Genomic DNA, 20,340 nt, shown 5'->3' with positions numbered 1-20,340 from the left:
CGGTCATCTACAAGCACTGAACCCAGGACCAGCAGGTCTTCAAGATAAAAAGGAGGGCAATGTCTGCAAAAGCTATAAATCTGATTTATGTATGACTATGTGGGGTACAGACACTAGAAAAGAGAAGCCCATGTAAGCTATTGACTGCGGTTCCTCGGCTACTGGCTGGAGCTGTTGCACAGTAGGGCAGGTTGGTGATAATCAGTCACCAGGTCCCACCCAGGACGTGGCCACAGCTGAAGGTCAAGATCTTAAAACAACATAGGAGGAAGGTTCAGAATCCCCTGCTAGGGAGGCTATTATATAAATGTACGTTTTGCTCTGAGAAATGTACAAGGTAGAGAGAAAACATGCTATAAATGTAAGCCACATCATTGGGAAAATGAAGTACAGTTGTTTATCCACTGTAATTGTAGAAATTAAGGTAATAACAATTACAATTAAGTGACTCATATGTACTACTGTGCAATTAATTTAGGCTTAGAGGGAATGTTATTGTGTATTAAATAAAAGCCAAATGATGATATATCAAGTTGTCTCTATGATTCAGCCCATGCATTGCTCATCTGGACCCAGCACCAGGCCATCTGCAGCACAACGTGACGTTGGAGGAAGCCGTACGTATGGAAGAGGCCACACTCCCTGTGATGGAACATTAAGCCACGTCTCTGATGACCTTTGATGCTTTTTGTAAAGTGAAGTTGTTCACCCACCTTTCTTAGGCAAATACTAGACTAGAAGAGTTGTGTTTGTTCTGTTTGAGCTTCAGTCATATTCATTTGCCATTCCTGTTCTTTCTGAGCGTGTTCCTAATCTCCTTTTTAATAGTTCCAAGCAAAATGTCTGTGCTATGTCAGATTTCCTATGTATAAATCCAATCTGGAGGTCCTTTGTTGTGTATATTACATGGTATTATTTAGGCAGACTCCTCAGGACTGAATTATACAAGGATCTCACGTCCTGGTCCAGCATGAGCAATGTCACTAATTCAGCACAACATGAAGCCAGGAGCCCTCTGTAAGATCAGAGTCGTGCACAGGCTCCCCCTGCACCCACAGACAGGCAGAAATTATGCAGAAGCTTCAAAAGAAGAGCTAGTTATCTCGGCTGTTTATTGACAGTGAAACATCACAGTGACAATCACAGGAGCTATGTTCTTAAGATAAATTGCCTGAGTTCCCCACACACTTGTTGCATTTATGTGAATGCTTTTCCTGCAGGGAAGCCACAAAGAGGTTTTGCGAATGTTTTGAGTCACTGCATCTCTAATCCCCTTCGTCAGCTTTTAACTATTAGTTTGGTGACACTCACAATAAAAATATGGTTGTGCTCACAGCAAAATGTGTGTCTAGCCCACACAAATCAAAGGAGAGAAAAGACATTCATATCTCCTTCTGAATTGAAATCCTTACATTTCCACTGTCTAAACATTTCTAGCCTGAGTTTATGACTTACCACCTGTGGTCTCCTGCTCATCCAATAAGAAGTAGGGAATTCAGAAGTTATGGCATGAAAACTTTTAAGAAAGAAGCATATTTCTTTTCAAGATAATATTGTTAGACTAAGTGAAAAAAAGGGTATGGAAAAATCAATGCAAAAATTATTTCCAAGTAGGATATTTAATAAAATTATCCCAGAGACATCAGCAGGTCTCATATCCCTGTAAATATGTTTCCTGTAATCAGCTAGTATGTAATTAACACCCAGTAACTACCTGACAGAGGCTATATGGATTCTTTAAGACACTTCATTTAGAAAGTGTGGCTGAATTGTATTGTAAGTGGTTCCTCTGGCCTGGCTATCCAGTAGCTATTCTTCTGCAGAAGCAAAAGCTTTATCTCACGGGCAGCTTGTCTGACTTTGGTAAACTTGAAAAGCTACAATTCACCTTCAAAGTGGATCTATTTAATTCATTCTCCTCTTTCTTTCAATTACAGTCACTTCCCCGAGGAAAGGAAACTGAAGAGAACCCGTTAGCTGCAGCTGAAGCAAGGAATCAGAAAGGAAGTAGGTAAAAAAGAGCATTTCCTTAAAACTGTATTAGGAATAATTACTAAAACTGCACAGTTCTTGTTATATCGAGCATAAGAATAATTTCAGAGTAGTCTTCACTCTCCTTGCTGGTTTCTGTTCCTATTCAGTTTGACATGTATGTCTTCAACTGCTTTTGTATAAGCTAAGCTTTTTCTTTGATCTCTTTATTAGCAGGAGCCCTTGGAACAGCATTTTTATTAAAAATCACTACCTTGCCAAAGATCCTGTCTCTCAGAGTGGGTAAAACCAAATACGAAGGGAAAACTGTAACCAGAGGGCAAGCGCACCTCTCCCCAGCACAATCTCACAGCCTCCAGAGATGGTCAGTTAAGGGTTTCTTGATTCACAGGTGGCATCTTTTTCACAAGTCATGAAGGATATATTTTTTTTTCCATTAAATTGTGCAGGTGTACCTGTTTATTCTGTTGTTTGCAAGTAGGTACAACTGACCTAGAAAAATTTTGCACAAGACACTTCAGGCAACTCAGACCCTTCTCCAGATGTTGCCTGCTGCAAAAGGCCCTCGTTGTGGGTGGGTGGGGAAGGCAGAAAGCAGCAGCTGTTGTAGAAAGGATGAACTCTGGAGGAACGTGGCTCCCGTTTTCATGCAGAGGGTCCCTGCAGCACAGCTAGCAAAGGGAACAGAAATGCCAGTTGACGTGAATGCAGCAGTGTCCCTAAATAGGAGGCTTTTCAGAGCTCCCCTTAGCTTGGCACAGCTCTTTAGTAAAAGGAAATGCAAAAACGTTGGTGAACCGAGGAGTCCCTGAGCTCAGGAGAGAGGGCTGGGTGCCCTAACACACTGAAGTGGTGAGGCTGCACTTACTCTGCCCAGAGCAGTGCGTTTACACCAGCAAGGGGCTGCTGAAAGCTGGAACAGAATCAGGGCCAGCCTCCTCCAAGCTCCGTTTGTCCCCAGTGTTAGCACGCGTTCTTGGCACGAGAAACAAAACCGCTCTGGTGGGCTTTTGAAATTCTGGGGGCTTTTCATGTCGAAACTTTGGCTGTTTTCCCATCTCGTCTTAGAAAGGTTGCGTGTATTTCATTGCATGTAACCTCTGTATTAAAGGGCTTCCACAGCTCCAAACCAGATGAGCTACCAAGATCTCATAAAACAGAATTACGTGGCCTAAAGAGACCTGCAGAACACATTTAACTCATTGCTAAAAGTCCAGATTAGCTCCTAGAGGTGCCTGGGCTTTTAGGCACGGTTTCCACCGAGAGGGAATTCTCCTCACATAAAGCTGTCCGCATGCCCTGCCTCGGTACCTTCACAGATGTCGTCTCAGAAAAGCATCGCCGAGGCTGCAGCTGTTCCCTGGTGGCCGAGCTGTCTGCAGGCAGCTGTGCTCAGCCCATTGTCTCAGTTGCAGACAAGGGATGCTTGCAAATGCGCTCGTATTTCCCCAGCCACACTGGATAGATCTGTGCTCGATTTTTAACTGATTGTAACGGACACGAGGTAATTCACACATTACAAAGGTTGGTCCACAATGAAGAATGATTGTTTGCAGGCTTCAGGGCAAGGCTTTAAGGAACAGCCATTTCTTTTTTGAGAAGCACGGGGATTCAAACCCACTCATAAAATGGCTACAAGTAAGAAGAAGCCAGCGTCAGCTGAAAGACAACTACCCCAGGGAACCCCATGGTGGCCACGTGTGCTCTGCCACCACTTCTGTCTGCAGGACATGAGTCACATCTCTCCAGTCCAATTCTGCAGCAGTCTGGCATCACTGGAGTAGGCAGGGGTATTACAGAAGCCACATCTCTGTGGTCTAGCCCTTCTCTAGAAGAAGACATTTCTGGTCAGCAGAAGAGCCCCGGACAATGGCTCAGAAAGTGGCCCTAGAAAGGTTCTGCAAGTTGTGGGTCAGCACGAACAAGCTGAGATGAGAACAAAGCATGGCTGTGCCCATGAGAGGTTCAGAGAGCTCTTGTGTACCCAGTACCTGCCAGGGATGAGTCCAGAAACCCAGGCTGAAGGACAGACAAGAAGCTGCTGGCCCAGTGGAGCCAAGATTGCAATTAGATGACAGAAAATGCAACTTCATCATCAATTAATTCCATTCCGCAGAGCTCTCCAAGATCCTTACATAAAAGGTACCAAATAAATCCAAAGCGTTATTATTAACAAAATGCTCAGTCCTTTTACAAATTAATTAATTTGTGATTATTTCCTTAATGAGAAATATTATCTCATGAAGCTAACACACTACATCAAACAGACGTATACTACTCGACAGCTAATCCAATAAGAGAGAGTGATAGGAAAATGTCTTTAGGGTCTACCAGGGGAATGACAAACAAACAGGCAACCACATATGTTTCGTTTCATTTAATATCTGGGATCTGTCTGTGAATAAACATTTCATATCGCACCTTTTGATGGCTGCCACAACACTGGTTCAAACAGATAGCTCCTTCTTCACAAGGAAGTTGCTCTTCTGTGAGGAGAGATGAAAGACAGCTTTGCCGTGCGGTTCCAGCACAGCCCCAGACCTTTTGAACCATTAGGATTTATATGTCATTAAATAATTAACTCAATGATGCATGAGAGAAAGTAATGCGGCTCTCTGTAAAAGACCTCAATTAATTGCTTTCATTTCGGCAGACACTGAGTCTTCGTGATGAGATATAAGTGAGGTGAACTTTATTTCAGAGATTGTCTGATAAATGCAGTCATAAAAAGGGTGAAAAATGACTTGTTCAGATAAGACTTTTGTTTGCTGGAATGTTTTTTGTGTTGCAGTGTCTGTGGCTTAAATTAACTGACATATCAGATGCCAAAAAAATGCTAAGAGCTTTGCCCTTGTGCTACTCCATTTGCTTTGTACTGCTTTCTCTCCTCATGAATTCCAGGGACAGTCAGAGGCATTGCAAGGCACGTCTGAACCATGGATTTTTAATTAATTTATCTGCTGCCTTTTATCTTTCAGTATTCATCACCCAGCATACGCAAGTTGGTTTAAACTGTTGGCTGCTCTCTGCCACTTCTTTTGGGATTATCCCGTAGTCTAATAGGATATAATTTCTGATACCGCAACCCTCTCTGTGCATCTCACTAGTTTTGTTTTAACTCTACCACATCGCCCTTAAGCCCCCTTCCCATTTTGGTGCCCACTGCTTTTCTTCCTGCAGAGACTGGGAGCAGCAACTGGAAGGGTCAGGTCTTGGGCTCAATCCCCAGGGCATCCCCCTACACTAAATTAAATCCTTGGATGAGCCCTTGAGTGGCAGCTTCACAGCCCACAACCTAGTCTCCGTCCTGATCTCCTACAAGCCTAGAGCTGACTCTGAGGTCAGGCTGACATGATGTTCAGCTAAATTTAGAGGAAGGCTCATTCTTGGTCTGCCACTCTGTTGCAGTTTGGTGTCTGGGGAGAGAAGTTATGGTAAAAAAAGGCAGCAGTGGTGGAATATCCACTCATTTAGGTCTCTGGTCAAGGGTCTTCAGCTAGAAAGGGCCATTTCTATTCCCAGATTTAACACAGGTGGAAATTAAGTCACGTAACAGAATCCATTTCCAGCCATACAAGTCATGTGCCAGTGACCATGGTCTTACCTCTGCCCGTGCTAAGATAACCTGTGCTTCACCCTGAGGAACGTTAGGCTTCATTATTTGAAAAGTTACCAAAAAAAAAAAAAAAGGAAGGAAGAAAGAAAAGAAAAAAAATAAAAAGGAAAAGACTAATCTGGAGCCATCTGCTCAGGAAGAGGTGCAAAGAATTCTGCCAGCATCTTATGTTCACCTCTGTCCACTGGGTTCACACGGGCATCCATTCCCACCTAATTACATGCTGTCACATTCACTGCTGTTGCCTTTGAACTGGCACCTGAAGGCTGGGGGTGGCTGGGGAGAGATGCTCTTCTCTCTTCAGCAGATGGCACGGCCTCCACGGCAGGAGACAAGTGGTGGTGAGGGCTGAACAGACACTCTCTGCCCTGTTTCCAGCAGTTCCCTGCTGGGAGGAGCAGGCTGGCTGGGAAACTGGAGCTCTTCCCACTGGGAAGACTGGGCTCCAGCACAGCCTCAGAGCAGAATCACGATTTCAGAGCTGGATGTCACCGTGTGGGGAGTTGTCCACCTGATGTGGAAGGTTACACGCAGTGCAAAGATGAATGCTGTTTCTTCCTCAGAGCTCAGATATTTCAGCTGTCCCCAATTCTGCAAGAGGGGGAAGGTCCTGACATGCTGGGAAGAACGCACTGCAAAGTTTCACAGTTTCTTCTTTCACCCTGGCCACGTTACACTGCTACTGGGCAGCACTTTCAGGTCAGGGATAATGAAGCCATACTGTGACTACCACATAGTCACTGCTGACTTTTCACAGTCTGCTTCTGCGGCAAACCTGGCTACCTGCAAAGACAGCAATCACCTCCATCACGACAGCTAAAGTAAAGGGCTCTTAATTGGGTGGGCTTCACACGCAGTTGAGGTTCTCCTTGCTGGATGCTTTGGAAGCCGAAAGGATCAGACTATCCATACAACCACTGACATCAACTGCGGTCTTCATGTTGTCTGCCTGGAATGAGCTTCATTAATGTTTTCCTTGGTATAATCCATCATCCCTTCAACAATGCATTTCTGACAGTTAATTAGACTCCACACAGTGGAATAAGTAGTGTCGTGTTTGGAATTAGAATCTGTTACTGAACAACAGATCGTATGAGGCGTATCACCAGCCAGAGCTGTTGGACATCTTAAGTAGTTTTTATTTGAAAAGCTTGGTAAACTGTTTAGTAAACAATTCTGCAGCATATTTGCAAATGGCTTCATTACAAAGAGGAGTCAGGAATCAAAGGCCACCTGTTCATTAGCAAAACCCCAAATAAACAAACAAATACACACATAAATTCAGACCCTCTGAATGAAGACAGAACCCAAGTGTCATTAACTGCCCTGGATCACTCAGTACATTAGAGATGAAATCCTTGTCCAGCTGATGCCTGTGGCAAAGTTCCTGCTGATTTCAGTGGTGCCAGGACTTGACATGAGAAATCTGTTACACCAACTAGACCGCAAGAAAGGCACAAAACGCTGCAGTGATGACCTGCTTTATCTGAATTACCTGGGGCATCTGTTTTTTGGAAAGGCACTGCTATTTACTGAGTATGCAGAACAAAACCAGGAATTTGGGAGTGACACCTAAGCACAACTGTGATAAAAGACTGCAAATCACTCATAATAAAGACACCAATTAATAATACTAGTGACTTGGCTAGAGTTTGAAGTGCCAAGCCAGGAGAATTCTTGTGGATGCACAGCAAGTGAAGCAGTGTTAGAAGGGAGGACAGAATTGATCCTGTGATGAATGATATGAGGCAGGAGAGATGTTCTCTGTAATGTACTACGTCTGCTAGTGCTCAGGTGTCCGCTTGCTTCAGACATGCAACAGTGCTGCTACCTTGAGGCCCCTGAGCACAAGCACACTGCTTTTACAGCTTACAATCAGATGAAGTGTGACAGGCAGAGAATATCAAGTCTAAACAGACCTCGGCCACCTCTTTTCACACCTTGCATCATTTACTTCCATCTTTCTATTCTTAACCGCTTTTTAATTTACTGCTTATCTAGGCAGCATTTGAAGAATGTCCCAGCCCGCTCTGGATGCAAACAATCAGTTGAACATGACCGTGAATCTTCTGTTAGGAAAGCTCACGTGGCTGTCTGGAAGTATCCTCATCTCCAGATGTTTAAAGGAGTTGGAGCAGCTATGAGTCCTCGACAAGTCACTCAGAATCCCACTGGCTCCCAAGGACCAGTTGCATGAAGACAAGTGATCCCTAGCTCTTTTTGCAAGCCAAGCCTAAAACAATTTTAAACTGTGGTCGTTTCCTTCAAAGATATCCCTTCCCTGAGGCAGAGATGATCCCCTTATGAACGCAGGCCATATATCACAGAGTGCCAATTTCCTGGGCCAAAAGCCTGCTTCTGATGTCCCTCTTCCTAAAGGGTCCCTCAGGTGCCAGGGCAAATGAACTGTCGTGGCGAAGCACAGTCTTCTCTCCTGCAGAAGAGATGAAGGCTTGTTGACTGCACATGGCTACTGGAGCTGATCTGCACACGCAGAGAGAATCTGGCACTGCTGGGATGCATCAAATCTTCCCTGTGTGCCTACCTCGTGTATATTGCTCAGGCAGCTTTGGAGAGCTCTGGTGCACTGTCGTCTCCTGCTGGTACAAGATGATCTGAGAGCTGACCAGCCAGTTGCCCGCTGAGCAATCCACCAAGAAACCGTGTAGTGTTGGCAGACGGGTAAAAGCCACAGCTTGTCGAAGGAAAATGAACAAAACCAAGAAGGGCACTTGTTAATATTATAATTTGTTTGTTGCTATAGATCCAGTGGCAAATTCTCATTTCTCCTTGATCTGAAGTCTTATCACCAAAAGTCATTAGAAGCAGGGTTCTGCATTTATATTCATTTTAGTTTTTATGCAATAAAAAATCCTCACAAAATATTTTTTTAATAAAGGCATAGGCCACAGAATTTAACACCAGCACTGCATAAGCTGAGCTATTCCGGAAACCTTAAATGAGAGTGCACCTTTAACTTTGAATTTAATATGTTTTTTTATTTTATTATGCTCTAGACATCGTTATAACAATTCAGACTGAATTGCAAGCAGTAGAGAAAAATGTGATCAGAATTGGAGCAGAGGATTAGATACACAGACCTTAGCGCTCCTGATGGTTACTCATTGATTATTTTGGGCATACATTGTATTGATTATGGTAATGAGAAAGCCCATTGACAGGCTGCAGAGAGACAGGCAGGCTTCCCAGGCCAGCATCTGTACAGCTGAATACCATTTGCAAAGCACTGCTGGAATTCACACAATTATGAGCAGATATGGTTTCCATCCCTGAATATCCCAGTACATCTGGACCACTGATGAGAGTGCTTCATCAGACAGAGTTCTACATTTCACGTGGAAAAACTGAGGAAGAAGAAGACCCACGTTGTCCAAGACCATGCACTAAGGAAGTCTCTGGCAGAGCCCAAACTGATCTCAGATTTTACAACAGATTTTACAAACTGAACTCAGATTTTACAACTCCCTAGCCAAGGCCTGTTACAAAAGAGCATCTTTCGTCAATACTGAATGCCTCCGATCACATTGTTTTTATGCTGGGGGAAACCAATTTTTCAGTGTAACCTTTGTCAACGGTGAATTTATGAGAGGCTGATACTGAAAAAGTTATGAACTTCTTTTGCCAATCTCTATTGTGACTCCTGGGAAAATAGGTCAGCAATTTTTCATAGGGATGTTCTGAGGACAGATACATGAAAGATTATAAGATACTCAGATAGCACTGTATAAGACAGCAAATGAAAGCCAAAGTGCAATTGGAATTCCACAGCAAATATTATCCAGCATTGTAGCTGTTGTGTACTTTGCTGCTGCGACCAAGCTGATATTTCTCTTGACATCCTAGTTCTTGCAGTCATGTCATTAAATGTGAATTTTCACTTTCAATTTCTAATCATTGCAGAAGAAAGAAAGGGTTTTTTAGCATCTGCTATCATATTTTAGCACAAGAGAAGAAAGACCTGTAGCTTTGGCTTTATAATGCTAGTAAATAGTTTGTGCCTGCTTTACTTAGCAGAAGGTTACACAACATTAGTGCAGAATGAAAATGTCATGCCAGGCAGAGAGACAACTGTGGCTTCAGTACAAATTCTTTTCAGACTATAAATATAGATCTTTCCCCATAATTGCAATACAATCTCGATCTGCCTGTGGTGATAAAAGGAAAAAAAAAAGCTGTTTAATTTAATTAGAGTCCATTTGAAAACCTAGTAGCATGAAATAATTTGATACACAGGAATAATGCTCACCAGTTACAGATACCATTTTGTTGTGTCTTATCTTGGGATAACAGTAACTGTTATATTTCAGACCTTAAACTGTATAAACAGTGTGACTAGAGATAGCCCCAAGAACATTTACAATGACGTCAGAATATTACCACTTATTCAGTGCCTGTTCTCTGTCAGGCAAAGATGCTAAAAATGCTGCCAGAGTAGCATTCACCCTTGAGGAAACTTATAGCTAATTCACATCCATCCACTCAGAGCCAGTTGTGTTCCCCAACATAAGCATCCCCCACTAAAGACTCCTCTTCTTGTGGGTAGACCACTGCTGGCAATAAGGGGGGCAATGCTATATGAAAAATGCCCTAAATGTAGTTGTAAGGTATAACATTAAGGAAACTTCTGATTCATTCTACAGCATGTCATGACTAGTGGTAGACAAACGTAGGACTGAATCAAAAGTCTAGAGACAAACTGGCAAAAAAAAAAGTGTTTTTGTTTTGTTTTTTTTTTTTGACAAAAATCTTGCAGGGAAAATTCTTCTACCCACATTTTCTATGAATATGTTTTTTCTCCTTTTTGCTTACTGCTTTGCTTATTTTTGTCTAAGGAAAACTGAAAATCCTGAAGAGAACAAAGTTGCAGCAAACCAAAATATTACCTGCTATTGAAAAATGATCTTTTCTTTGTTTTTACTAACATATTTGGCTTCCACTACCTTTTTCGAGTTTTGAAAAGCAGAGAAACAAATGCTATTACCACACACTCTTCTACTGCTTTGGCATTTTCTCTTGCAGAAGTAAACAGTACAAAAGAAAACACAGCCTTTCTCTGAAGATAAGAGGGAGCCAGCTGATTATCTAGGATGATCTCTTGTATATCACAAGCATTATATTTACCATGATATCTCTCTACTGAGTCCAGTAATTTCAGCTAAATTAAAGCATTTCAAGCTCTTATGGCTACACTGTGGTTTGCCACAGAAAAGAGATTTGCAGATTTTTTATTTTACTAGTAGTAATGTGAAGATAGGCAACCCCCTCCCACACTACTTACCTTTGAAAAGAAGCAAAACCTGCTTCTGTGTGACACCAGAACTAAAGATGTAGAAATTTGCTTTCATGTATGAGTATGTGAGAGACTATATATGTGCACAGGAGCTAAAGCTACCGGAGCTTTCCCAACTATAAGGCAGATATACACAGGAACTAAATCTATAAAAACAGCTTTTGTGTGCATTTCTGTATGTGGATGTGTGCCAGAAAGATACAGAACTTAAACCTATAAAACACTGCGTGTGCTTGTGAGGAAAAGACAAGGGATGGGGTTTAAGTCTATTATAAATACCTTATGTAAGAGACAGGGGCAGAGAGATTCAGAGGATAAAAATGTAGAACTCCTCTTTATGTCATGTGAGGGACCTGTCATACTAGTGGCCTCTGAGACAGGCGAATCATCCCCCTTTCTTACTTCCTATTCCCTCATTTTAGTGTGTAGATCACTTCAGTCAAATCTAAGATTTCTAAGATTAGAAATTCACTGAATCCCAAACATGGTCTAATCTGCAGTGATGTGAAGAGTATGCAATTTAGAGCCCGACGTGGCAGAAATACCTTGATGAGCACACTGGCAAGGGGCTGAGATTCTCCTTCCACAAAGATTACATGTAGCTCTTAGGATCCAAGGTCCCTTCTCACACTTACCCATAACAGCCTTTTTCAGTGTGCTCTGAACAGAGCCATGCATTGCTCTATCAATAGGGAAAACAATTTCCAGCACCAGGAACTCCCTTTCCCCAAGCAGCCAGACTCGCCATGTATTAGCCAACAGTGAATAAAAAGGGGCACAAACATGGCTGAACTGAACATCTGTACCGAGTCTGAACAAAAGCTTGCAAATGCTGTTTATGAAATCCTGAACCATCTCCTGCCACTGCCTGCCAATGTGGATGGCACTGAGCAAAGGAGAGTTTCAGATCATTACTCATACATTATTATTAATTATTACTATTTACACTGTGCTCAGCATCTGACAGTCTCAGCCAGGGAACAGAGATTCCATTTTGTCATCTCCAGCTATGGGTGTTTTTCTATCACTCACAACATACCTGGGATAAGGCCGTGAAGTGTTGAAGTGGATCCAGTGTTGCAAGATATTGCTGATTCCTAGGTTAAAAACATAAAAAATAAAAGGCATCAGATTCATACACTTGTTGCCCATGGGGAAAAACAAACAGAAATTGTATTAACATCTGCAGACCAGGCTGGGGCGGACACGACTGGGTGATCATGCGTTTTTTTTCCCACTCTCAGTTTCCAGTGATTCAAACCCTGTCCCAAGGAGATGGTTCAGAAACTGTTTGGGACATTACAGAGGTGAGGGTACAGCACAGACCACAACGCTGCTGTTCATCATTTCTGTTTTGAAAGCACCCGGCTGGCACTGCTTCTCCCTCTGTCCCCTCTCCTCTCCCAGTCTTCCCAGCCAGCTTCCCAAGCCCTCCGGACCAGAGGCTCCAGCACAACTGCAATTCCTCCACACAGCCTGCAAACGTGCCTTATCCCTCCCCGCCTCCTGCCAAGTTGCATCTACATAAACCTGTATTTGTCTCCGACGATAGCCCAGTTTTCTCTCTTTATTTATCTACCTGTCGACTCTTTTTACAATCTCTCTCTGGACAGCCACAGAGCAAGAGACAGAACCAGCTGCTGTGGCATGCACTGAATGCCAACTAGCTTGGTGGAGTGTGCGAGCGTCCTCATGCAGTGGAAAGGTCCTTTTGTAAACATGCCTTGTGATCAAAGGGCTGATGCTTGCTCATATTTTCAATATTAATAATCTCCCAGCTGCCTCCCTCCATTCTGTCTACCTGTTTACCTATCCTTCATAGTTGACACTGAGGCAGAGCTTAAAACAATAAGGCAGTTGAAGGCAAGGAAGTTTTTTTAAAACAGTAATTCACACGAAGAATAATCCATATTCAGACAGAAATGCATCAAATATGCATAAAATCGCTGTATTGTCATATCCTGCATCTGGCACCGAGCAAGAGTCATCTAAAGACATGCGCACGCATACATCCAAAAATAATGCATATTTACATCCACACCCCTACAAAATCCATGTACTGCATACATGTTCACGTGCCTTGTGCATTCACACCTCCTTCCCCATCCATTATGCAGATATATACAGAAGCTGAGAATCGCAAGAAGCGTGTCTCATCAATAAAGCTGACAAATAACCACCCAAAATAAATGCACTTGCAAGCTACTCCCAGCAGAAGACAAGCAGGTGGCTATTTTTTGTGATGATTTGTATGTTTGCAAAAGGGTAGCAAGGCTAAAGAAAGCCAAGAGAGAAACTAAGCAGAGACAGAAATAGCACAAGGAGCAAGGCTCTAAAAGACAATGAAGGGAGAGTATTTGGGCCAAGTGCTGGCTCAGAAAGCCCTGAAGATGCAAGGAAAAGTTATTTTCTGTTGCTTAACTCCTGCTGTGCCCTTTGAAGCAGGACAGGGTATGTTCTTAGTCAATCACCAGGATGGCACCAGAGCTCCCTGTTTCCGCTGCCAATCTCTCCTCCTAACACATGTCCTTTTGCTCAAGGAGAAAGCCTTAATAAAAGCTGGGTGTAAGCTATGCATACACCAGGAAAATGTCATCTGTCACTGAAATGCAGCCAGTACTGGCAGGACGAGCAGCAGACCTTACAGCAGCACACTGCCAGACAACCAAGCAGTTGAGCAGAGGCTGTAAAACACACCACATCTGCCTGAAACTGTGGGGGTGATGTACGCTGAGTGGGAGGGATCCAAGCAGACACAGCTCACGGAGGTGAGCACCTCTCAACGCAGACAGCTGAACCCTGCTGCCTGCAAGCTGCAGCAAAGCCAGTTCCTTCACTCCCGTGCAGAAGGGTGCTTCCAGCAAGTGCATTTCTATAAAATTTTCTATCATTTTCTTGCATTGTGGAGACAAAACATGACCTACTGCAAAGGTACCTGACCAGGAGTGCGAGCTGTTGGAAACAAGCTCTGGTTTTGATCCATAAAAGCCTGACAATGCCACAAAGATAGGACTGCACTGACTTGCCAGCAAGGGTGAAAATTTATCACTGCAAATGTTTTGCTTTCCTTCTTTTTGGTATTTAAGGGCTTTCTAAACTCAAAGGTCACAGAAAACTGCTGAGAGGAATCGCAAGCAGAGAAAATGTTTCCAAAGGGAAGAATCTTTGTGTAAGAAACACATGCCTAGACTGACAAGAAATCACACCCGTGGCTTTGTATCATCCCAGGATCGTGCTACGTGCTGGCTGGCAAAATGAGCTCCATTTTCAGATCCCACTCTAGTGGCTGCATTTCTTGGTGTAATCCACTGAGAGTTCCAGGCCATCTAAATGCCGGTTTTATCATCACATCTCTAATATATGCAAAGCACAGTGATTTTATCTCTTGCCGGGATTGTATTGCTAGACTTGCACTTTTGAAGCCTGCTTATATAGGTTAGGATCTCACGTCTTTGCTTCCTGCCTTCCTTTTTTCTGGCTGAGCAGAGGCTGGTCCCTAAGAAGCCTCACCGCACTTAATGGTGAAACATCTTCTTCCAGGGCTGGCAGATGGGGAGGGAGGAGAGGTGCAGTGTGAAGTGCCAACATCTGCTCGCTGCTCGGCTTTACCTGTGCTGTGCTCACAAGGCAGACCCCGTGGAGGGAGGTGAGGAGAGGATGCTATCGCTAGCAGTTTACTCCAAGATGGTTAAAGTGCGGAAAAGCAGGGCAGCTTGCTTGGGAATGCAGTGGGATTTTTTTTTCTTCAGGTGAGTTTAGTCCTGGTGAAAGGCTTCTGACTAGCAGCCCAGGGACAGAAATTTGATAAATTTGCTGAATTGTACAGAGAAGGCAGAGCTAGCTATCCCTGGACCCCACAAAGCTCCCTCTGCAGGTGAAAGAGGAACCAAGCTCTTTCTGTACTGCTTTTCTAATACATGGAAAATGTTGCATAAACCCCCACTGACCAAGTGCACATTTACTGGGAGACAAAAAAGGGGCTGCAGCCCTGTGCATAGTCGTCTTCCACCACGGCAGGTGCTCACCGTGCTGGACATGGCAGCAGGCACCAACCGAACCCTCCTAACACATCCACCTTGCCACTGCTTCGTGCTGCGAAGATATGAGAACCTGTGAATACATAAAATAACATCGTGGGGGAAGGGAGCAAGGGAAGAGCGTCACATCTATGATGAATACAGGTTAATTATTACTTTTTTTTTTTTTTAATGCATAATTAAGCTGTGGAATTCACTAACAGATAAAACAGAGACCGAGAGGATTTTAAAAAGAACTCGTATAAATACTAAGCTTGGCCACAGCTGCTAGAAAAGATAAAGAAAAAGCATTAGGGCAAAGATCCCTCTCTGCAGCCAGGCGCCTGCCAGCCACTTAGACAGGACAGAGGATTAGCTAGACCCTGCGACTGGACTCGTGCAGCACTCCTTATGCTCCTGTTTGCTTCCCTGCCCTCTCCATCCCCAGTGCTCTCGCCGGGTGATGCTAATAAGGAACCTGATTAACATTCAAGGACCAGTTGCGCCAATTAGGCCCTGGCACACAGCGGGGCTGGGTCCAAGCACTCACACTGCTCCTCTGGCTGCCAAGTGCCTCGTGGCCACTGCAGAGCACAGGAGGGAGCAGAGGACGTGCTCCCACAGCCAGCCAGGGCAGCAGGCAGGCACAAAAGGGCCAGGAGACCCAGGTCTGAGCCACCTGAGAGAGGCTGGATCCCTGCAGGCTGCAGGGGCTCGACCCACGCATCACTGCATGACTTGGGAGGGAGGTGCTGGAGCGTGTGTCCGTGCTGTTCTGGGGGCCTGCGGGGCACTGCTGGGGACTGGCACGTCCTGCTCGGGCTCCGAGAGCCCAGCCCTGCAGGAAGATGAAATCTCTTTGCAGTTCACAGAGCAGGAGTTACAAAGGCAGCCTGGTAACCGTATTTTCTGCCAGACTGCTTGTGGCAGAGGCGTGGAGGACTTCTGACAATGAGGCAGCCACCGTCTGCTTCGGACCTGGACAGAGCTGTGCTGCTCGCAGCCAGAGAGATGAAAGTCTTCCTGGCTCGCCAGCCAGTGCCGGCAGGAGGAGGGCATGATAGGAGGAGGGACAGAAGACTCCAAAGCAGCTATAAATCATAGCAGACAAATCTTCGGTGCTGTGGAACATAATTTATCATTTCTGAAGGAAAAAAACGGAGGCCCCATCCCTCCTGAATGACTGAAGGATGGGCACTGAGGGTGTGCGGCTGCTGGTGGTGAGATGCTTTTCTTCTCAGCCTTGGTGCTCTGCAGTCACAGGAACGTGTCAGGGAGTGGAGACGGAGCAGAAGCTTAGCCTTCAAAGGGCAAGAGAGGATCTCCTTACATGCAAATGTACCAGGAGATGATGCTGGATGGAAATAGAGCTATTTCCTCACTCCTGAATGTCAAATGGAATGAATATCAGGAATAGAGGTCATGCCATGAAACAACAGAGAAGGTCTGTGACAGAGCACAGAAACAGAATAAACAACACGTACCCTTCCTCAATAGGTCATTCTGACTGCAGAAAACAAGTAGAAAAAATGTGCAGTGTGATCATCAGATTATTTATCTGAAATTCTTCAGGCAGCAAGCAAACAATTAGGACTTTGCAGCGAACTAGTATCAGAAAATGACACATCCCTGTCCTGCTTGGGTGAATAAAATATGTCCTGAAATAGTTTCAGTCTCATAGCAATGGCTCATAGCTATCACGAATGCCAGTCAGGGTTAAATCTCTTCCTCTTCAATTATTTTTTCATAAATTAAAACCCAAATGACAATAAATCATGCTATAAAAATTAAAATGTCATTTGCTTTTATCCAAACTAAAATTAAGCCATACACGCACTGAAAGCATAACAAAGAAGAGGGAAAGAGACAGACAAGGATGATAACCATTTATTCCTACATGCTGGTACAGCCGAGATGAGTCACAAGGTCTGCAGCTGGAACTGAATCACAGGACTCTCTGACTTGATGCTCTGCTCTGGGCAATTAAAAGCAAGACCAAACTGAGACTTCTTAGCTGACTTTGAGCAGTCCTCAAGCCTTTCTCTGAAGCACCTTAGCACCCTCAAAGAAAGGCAATCCAAAGCTGCCTCTGCAGTTTCCAGTTCTCCTGGAAGGCTCGGGGAATGTCACATGTTTTTTGAGAATCTGCTTGCATTTAGGTCGTTGATAAAATGCGTTGCACCAATTAAAACTAATTAAAAAGTCTGAACATATTACATATTGGGTATGTGCAATGTTGACAACCAAACTACTTATCATCTTCTACATAGAACGTCCCCAAATCAGACCATGAACTTCTGTGCTCAGCCCAGGACTAGGCTGTACTTATGGCAGTGTCACCAAATCTACCAGAAAGCCTGGGGTTTAGTTCATGGTTACAGCATTACAACAGCAGCAAGCTCATCGTGGCAGATTTTCTCCTCACAGTGTAAATATCCACTGATGCTCCCTTCCAAGAGCAGCAAAGACCTCAATGCCAAACAATGTTAGGCAAGCTTTCAGACTGCTCAATGCTCTCCTTCAGCTGTTTTATTCAATAATCTTTTCTCCTCCCACATGCTGAAGGCCATAGGAAGAAGAGCTATTTCAAGTTTAAAGAGAGCAGGAAATGGTATTTCCACTCGCACTGGTCATTAGCCTTGAGCGATGGGACATCTCTCTGCTGAAAGGAGGTGGCTTATTCAGTGAGGGGAAGGAGAGAAAACAAATTGCATCTGCTTGTTCAAAGGCCAAAAGTGGCCGGAGATACGGCTGTTCATTAACTCCAGCACGAGCTGAAGCATCGATACAGACCTGAGCTGCTCAAATTCTCTGCCTGGCTCTCCTTTGTACGCTAACAATGGGAGAAAGAATTTGTGCAAACATCACGGGGAAGCAATGAAATATGACCAAAGTCTTGTAATGATGAAATATAATGACTCGTAATGAAGAAGAGGCAGAAGCCAAAAAAAAAAGGAGTGAGAAATCTATTCTCACGAAACAAAAATAGGAGAGAAGAAGAGTGGAGAAGATGAGGGGACTGAGGGAGAAGACAAAGGAAGCAGCAGCTGGAAATGACTTTTAACTTTTCCACTTAGCGTTTTAAAGCCAAAAAGCAATTACTGCCAGGCTGGCATTGCCTTTCTGCACATTAATTCCCTATTATGAATAAAATTAATGAGTTTAACAAACTCCTTGTCCTCATAAAGTTGTGCTCTTCATTATTTGTGCTAATAATCCGCGAGGGACCCTGACTCCAAAGCTCAGTACCGTGTCCTGATTTTGTTAAAGTTTAAAAAAAGACGAAAGAGATAAGATGGGGAAGAAGAGCTCAAGAAAGGAAAATAAGGGGACTCTAAGCCCTTTCCCTCCGGTTTTGACCCAGGCTGATGTGCTGCAGAGTGAAAGTCATTCTCCAAAGGATGTGCTCAGTGGCCTGTAGGTTAAAATGGCAGTCTGACCCAAAGGGGAGGATACTTCTCATTTCCCAGAGAGAACCCCACAAAAACCAAGCCCAAACGACTCTAAGTGATACCTGGCAGATTTACAGTGCTTGAAAATTCGGCAGCCTAGGAACATCTTGCAGTCTCATCTCTGCCTTTTATTTGGAAACAAAGATATCATGGAGGGGATGCATACATAATTTAAATGGCATACAGGTGGCAGTGGAGGAAATCTCCAGCTACAGAAAAGCCTAGGAGGCTTTGCACGCTGGCAGATGGTGCCAATTGCTCTCTATTGCCATGTGGGATCTGCTGATTTGGAGCTGTTGGATCTACAGCCTCAGACCCAAAGCTCACCAGGGAGAGTGCAGTATCCCATGTCCCAGCAGTGGGATGGGGAGAAGCTGCAGAGGGGAAGACTGCTGGGGACTGAGGAAGCTGACCTATGGCTGTAAAGCAGTGGGATTTATCTCTAACGTGCCAGAGGGCTGGAATATGGAAATGTCTGCAATCAGCATAGCTGGGCTTTTCAGGGCTGTGTAAACAGGAGAAGCAGCAGGAGAAAGAGAAGATAGGAAAATGGGATTAAGTGCAGGAGTCTAAAAAAGTGTCATGAAAGTGATCTAGCAGAGTACACAAAGCATGCTGTGGCCTACCTAAATACTGCCTGTAGGATCCTTTTTTTTTTGGGGGGGGGGGGGGGAATTTAAATTATAGAGCCTGAGAACAGAATTATTCTGCTGACCTAATGATGCGAGAGCTGATGAACGAGGAGTATTAGCAGCGAGCAAGATGCTTGTCTCAGTTTTATGTTGCCACTCCTGGAAAAATCCTGAGTCAAAACAGAAAGCATGAGGACAGGAGTGAGGAGGAGCAGCTACGGCTGACGTGGAACCACTGCGGAGGCAGCCCGCAGCCTGCTTGTTTAGCAGCATGAAGCGACATTACACAACAGGCAACAGCAAGGGAAAAAGATTCACCCATCTACCCAAACGCACCGGGGAAACCTGGCTGAGAGGCAGCAATCCACTAAACAAGGTCTTCAAAAGCTGCCATGGGATTTATGCTGATAGCACGCAGGGATGGCTCTGCATGTGCTGAGGAAACTCGGCTCACCGGTGCCAGAATGCCTCTTCCAAAAGATGGCCCTTCTGCGAGCCAGCTGGAGAAGTTTAAGATGCTGTCTCCTACCTCGCAGGACCGCTACTGCCCTTCTGTCAAGGTTTCCATCCCTGCAGCTCCGCAGACAGATTGCTTCTCGAGAGCCTTCCTTGATCCACTTCAGTCATAATCGGTCAGCTTAGCTCACATGGCATAAATGCTATGTTTGCACTAACCTGGCTGAGCCTGATGGCAGCAGATTACAGAGCACTCATGTGCAACATTCCTCCCACCGACAGGCAGACGGTAATTTTGGGTAGAGATACGGGTTACATACGGCTGGGGCTGAGATGCAGCAGTTACATCCACGGAGCTCTGCAGAATAAAGACACCCGGTGGGCAGCACGAGGCCCTCTGTACCAGCCAGCTGGGGAACACTGCACAGCGATAGGGCACGGCCACCCGGATGGCAACCAGCACCTCCTGCAGCAGGTCTGAGCATCCCGGGCTGGTGGAGCTGTGCACCATGAACATGGATCATTTATTTTCCAGCAACCCTCAGCCAAATTGACAAGTGTTTTAAGCCGGTTCTAATGCTAACAGCATGGCGCTGCCCTTAAATTTTCTGTCCTCACCAGGCGGGTGTTTACTTCTGGGAAGCGAGCAAATGCAGAGCAGATCCTTCACGGATCAGAGCACAGGAGCACATCTTGTCCCCTGCTACCGACTTCAGAGCCTCCTGGGCAGAGGGCTCCCTGTATACCATGAAGTATTTGCTGCACAAAGCCAGAGTTCACTGGGCAGTGGCAGGTTTAAGCCACCTACTTTGTCCTCTGCACACATTAGAATTTAAAACCTACAATAAAAAGGCTGAAAGGGGAA

The 20,340-nt window shown here is 44.6% G+C and overlaps 1 protein-coding gene across 3 annotated transcripts in view; it reads right to left on the bottom strand.

The window, feature by feature from the left end:
* B3GAT1 (beta-1,3-glucuronyltransferase 1) overlaps positions 1-20,340 on the bottom strand; it is an 84,819-nt gene that overhangs the window by 59,325 nt on the left and 5,154 nt on the right. For all 3 annotated transcript variants that reach the window (XM_068659100.1, XM_068659102.1, XM_068659101.1), the window contains exon 2: positions 11,959-12,016. In XM_068659100.1, coding sequence (XP_068515201.1) covers positions 11,959-12,016 — 58 coding nt within the window. The remainder of the gene's footprint in view (positions 1-11,958; positions 12,017-20,340) is intronic.

The sequence above is a fragment of the Anas acuta genome, chromosome 23 (assembly GCF_963932015.1).
Source record: "Anas acuta chromosome 23, bAnaAcu1.1, whole genome shotgun sequence".
NCBI lineage: Eukaryota > Metazoa > Chordata > Aves > Anseriformes > Anatidae > Anas > Anas acuta.
Note: the sequence above shows the minus strand (reverse complement) of the source record. Positions and strands in the feature narration are given on the sequence as shown.